The following is a 4,864-nucleotide window of genomic DNA, read 5'->3' on the forward strand; positions in this document are numbered from 1 at the left end:
CACACACACGTCACACACACGCGCTCACGCACACACGCGCTCACGCACACACGTCACACACGCGCGCGTCACGCACACACGCGCTCACGCACACGCGCTCACGCACCACACGCCGCTCACCGCCACACCTTCACCACACGCGGCTACGGCCACAGCGCTAACGCACACGCGCACACACGCGCTCAGCGCACACACGTCGCACCACGCGCTAACGCACACGTGCATACGCGCGTCGACGCACGGCCGAGCGCTCACGCACACACGTCGCACAACGCCGCTCACGCACACTGCGCTCACCACCACACGTCGCACACACCGCTCACGAACACGTCGCACACACGCGCTCACGCACACATGTCGCACACGACGCGCGCGTCGTAGCCCCACGTGCACACACTGTCGCGCACACGCGGCTCACGCACCATCACGCGCTAACGCACAACGTCTCACACATACGCGCTCACGCACCCACGTCGCACACACGCACACACGTCGCACACACGCGCTCACGCACACACGGCGCACACACGCGCTCACGCACACACGTCGCACACACGCGCTCACGCACACACATGACACACACGCGCTCACGCACACACATGACACACACGCGCTCACGCACACACGTTCATTTCACGAATTACGAAATCTGGTCTGGAATTGTTTACTTGCTTGCCCGACGGGCAAGCCACCCTTGCCTTTAACTAGCCCTTCCAAACAATTACTAGTCCCGGGCTAGCGGGCTAGCGGCTAATTCGACCCCTGACTAACAAATGATTTGAGTCTATGATACTCTGCAATAAATATAGGAGGTTGGAACTAATCATGACTCAGCATGACTGAACAAAACTGAAACTGCATGGTTGCACCGAAAGAGGCAATTTACAAATGCGAGTAGTTCAAAAAAACAGAACGACCTGACAATATGTAGTACTGAAATAAAAGTCGAGTTATCATCACATTCCTGCTCAATCAGCAAACATGCAGAAAGTCACAAGTACGGCAGTTATGAGGCTTTTAATTTTAATTTAGCAAATGGAGTAATAACTTGTGAGATTATATAACCACATCATGAACTAAATTAATTGACGTATCAAATTTCTGCTTCTAACCAACGCCTTGAACCATATAGATTCAACACTACAAAAGTGTTTCCACTGGGAGGGGAGGAAAGAATTAAACTGTAACCTGTGATGTTAGCTTCTATGAAAGTTATTACTCTCATATGCACGAAGTGCAACATCAGATCATCCAGCTAGACCCACAAATTCGGCCCTAAATTCTTTACAATCTGACACTACTTAAGGCTAAACAAGTAACGATCGGCAGATAACATGCAGCGGTTGGGCAAACGTTTGGCCAACGGTTTACTTCAGCACATGCCAGCACGAATTATACAAACAATTTTATAATTGGTCGGGTATTGGTTTTCTTTCAGCATGGAATGTTATGTATCGGCACCTAAACTTAAAGTTGGCGGGGAGCTGGTGGCCCGCAGAAGCTGCCGCCAGAGTGCTCCGGAGCTGCTTGTCGAAGTCTCGACATGTTACACCGTAGCCATTGAACATGTAGTCACAGAAGACGAGTCTTCCAGCTAGGTACATCTACACAAGAGAAGGGCAAGAGTATACACATACACAGACATCTCAATGCAGGGTTATTAGGAATATTAATTGAAACATCTAGTGGATATATACAGGAAATGATGAAGAGCCTACGAAATGCATGTTTTATATAGTTAAATATAAGCTAAGATATATATCCCCTACAGAAAATTTCCTGCGTACGGCCTTGGTATCGTTTCAGGGCTTCCATAATTATAAGCAGTTCGTAGTTATCCAATGGGTTGTGTGACGTCGCAGGTCACCGGGTCATTTGTGACAAAAATCGAACTAGCATCGCCTCGAGTGTGGCGTGCGCTCTCGGTTCAGTACGTATACGGTATATGTACCGTGTACACGCACGCATGTGTATAAGTTCATACACACGCACGCAAGCACCTGTACGTGCACACGTACGCAACTGTACGTGCACACGCACGCCCGCACGCGTACGTGCACATGCACGCACACGTGCATACGCACGCCCGCACGCGTACCTGCACATGCACGCACGCACGCACGCACGCGCGTGTACGTGCGCACGCCCGCACGCCCGCACGCACACACGTGTACGTGCACACGCACGCACGCACGCACGCACGCACTTGTACGTGCACACACACGCACGTGTACGTGCACACGCACGCATGTGTATACGTTCACACACACGCACGCAAGCACCTGTACGTGCACACGTACTCAACTGTACGTGCACACGCACGCACGCGCGTGAACATGCACACGCACGCACACGTGCATACGCACGCCCGCACGCGTACGTGCACATGCACGCACGCACGCACGCGCGTGTACGTGCGCACGCCCGCACGCACACACGTGTACGTGCACACGCACGCACGCACGCACTTGCATGTGCACACACACGCACGTGTACGTGCACACGCACGCAGGCACGCGTACGTGCACACGCGAAGACTGTAGCATTGCAACGACACAGATGCATATGCGTATATGTCTACTGTACGGTCGAAATACGAAATATTTTGTCACAAATGACCTGACACAGAAGAATTCGTGGTTAAGTTCGCGCATGCGCAGACTGTAGCTACGAACTGGCTTAATTGTATCCCCCGAACGAAGTTCGTGGGGATACTCAAACTCCACGACAGATGGCGCTCTCGCTCTGGCTCAATTCTACTGAGTGAGTATTATCCTGAGTGTGGGAACTGCATGCAGTTTGGGGGATACTATGGATTTGGCATCGTCGCGCCGCCGCCGCCGCCGTAGAGATTTCCTTGTGAACGCTCTACCGGCTGCAGTTCTTCTCGGATATTTAAAAAATTTATATTACATATATATATAATATATCTTTAGCTTTAACTATTTAACTATATATAAACATGCACTTATCGGTCAGCTTCATCATTTCCGTGCTATATTCCGACTAGATGTTTAGATTAATATTCGCTATATTAACCTGCATTGAGATGTCTGTGTATGTGTATACTCTTGCCCTTCTTTGTGTAGATGTACCTAGCTGGAAAAGACTCGTTTCTGTGGACTACAATGTGTCGAATGGCTACGGTTGTAACATAGTCGAGACTTCGACAGCAGCTCCGGAGCACGTCTGGCGGCAGCTTCTGGCGGCCACCATCTCCCCGCCAACTTTAGTTTAGGTTGCCGATACATAAAATTCCATGGGCAAAGAAAACATATACCCGACCGATTATAAACTTGTTTGTTGTACCTGTGTATATTGCGTGCTTGCAAACTGTGTGGGATGAGTAGATGACTTTGGCTCTCCTAAAGTTTTGCCAAGCTGCTCGTGCTGGCACTTTGAACGTACTCTGCTTCTGTCGGTTATACTTGTTTTGTCTCCTCTGTCTAGAGTATAGTGTGTGCAGATTGAAAGAATGTGAACACCTTTGCGGGGCCGTAATTTGTTGATGGTCCTAGCACTGATGACCACTTGCCTGTTCTGGACGTTGCTTGCACTTCGGTGAGGCCTCATAGTGAATAATTAGATACTGTTCATATGGATAACGTCTATATCAGTCAGCATCGGTATACTAGGCAGTTTGATTCTTTCCTCCCTCCAGTGGAAACACTTTTGCTAGTTTGAAGTTTGTTAAGGCGTTGGTTAGAAGCTAGAATTGATCGTCAATTATTTAGTTCAATGAATGTTGGTTATATAAGTGTCTCTCGACAAGGTTATTAGGGTGCCATGTTCGTCTAACGTATAGATTTAAAGTATGCCTCGTCTTGATTGCCCTTACTGTGGTGACTTTTCTGCACTGTTTGCTGACTGGGGTGCTTGTTGAGCCCGATGGTGATGACATAATACGTGCGACTTTTCTCTTCGTATCTGACCTAGTGTCAGGTCGTTCTGTGTTATGTCGGCGTGCCCGCCTTCTCATGCGGGAACAATTTGTAAATGTGCCTCGTTTTGCGGTGTCGCTAACACGCGAGTCTGTCAGTTTCTGTCGATTCACTCTGGGAGTCATGGATTAGTTACACCTCTTTATATTTGTATTGCAGAGTATATTGAGATCTGGCAGTATATTTCTCTCAGTCGGCGCGCTCGAGAGGTGTGAGAGACGCTGCTATGCCCGCTGCCGCAGGTGGTTGCTTACTGTTCGACCGCCTAGGTTTCGGACGGGCTAAGTTATGAAGAGGCTAGAGGCGGGTGGCTTGCCCGTCGGGGCATGCAACGGTAAGTCATTCAGGATAGCGAGACCCTTTCGATAATCGTGGATGTCGAATATGCACGTGTTTAGCTTGTCGCGCCTGAGGATGTGATGTTCTCAATGAGTTCGTAGTGCGGTTGCGGATGCGCGTACATGTTTTGTTGACGGTGTAGAGTAGTGTGAGTAGCGTGCTTGTGGATAGATAGGCAGACCACTGGATCGCTGAGATGCATCAGTTGGTGTGTGATATCTGTTTTGCTGATGATGTCTGGTGGCGCGTGTAGTTAGCGATAGCGTGGGTGTACTTCGGTGTAGACGCGTGTGCGTAGTAGGCGCGTTGAGTAGTTACGGGACGTGTGCGGTGCTCGCCGTTTTTGTGTGCGGACGGTGTGCCGGTTTGAAGGCGTGCTCCGATGTGGTCGGTAGTATGCTTTTCTGTTAACGGTGTTGTGGGGTAGCTGTACGGAGCTGTGCGATATCCGGTGTGCTGTCGACGTGTGCTGCCAGCGTGTGGGCGGTGACGCCGCGTCGTGTGCGGACTGGATGTTCGGTGAGGATGTGTTCGTGGTGCGGCTGTCTCGTGTTGGCGAATCTGACGTATGCGCTGGATGTGTT

The 4,864-nt window shown here is 50.3% G+C and overlaps 1 protein-coding gene across 3 annotated transcripts in view; it reads right to left on the reverse strand.

The window, feature by feature from the left end:
• The window catches only part of LOC106813930 (uncharacterized protein C3orf20-like), a 28,540-nt gene that overhangs the window by 1,315 nt on the left and 22,361 nt on the right, over window positions 1–4,864 (reverse strand). For 2 of the 3 annotated variants that reach the window (XM_014818170.1, XM_014818171.1), the window contains one exon: window positions 1,462–1,604. The exons of the other annotated variant lie outside the window; for it this stretch is intronic. In XM_014818170.1, coding sequence (XP_014673656.1) covers window positions 1,462–1,604 — 143 coding nt within the window. The remainder of the gene's footprint in view (window positions 1–1,461; window positions 1,605–4,864) is intronic. 3 annotated transcript variants of the gene reach the window in all.

The sequence above is a fragment of the Priapulus caudatus genome, unplaced genomic scaffold (genome assembly GCF_000485595.1).
Source record: "Priapulus caudatus unplaced genomic scaffold, Priapulus_caudatus-5.0.1 Scaffold845, whole genome shotgun sequence".
Lineage (NCBI taxonomy): Eukaryota > Metazoa > Priapulida > Priapulimorpha > Priapulimorphida > Priapulidae > Priapulus > Priapulus caudatus.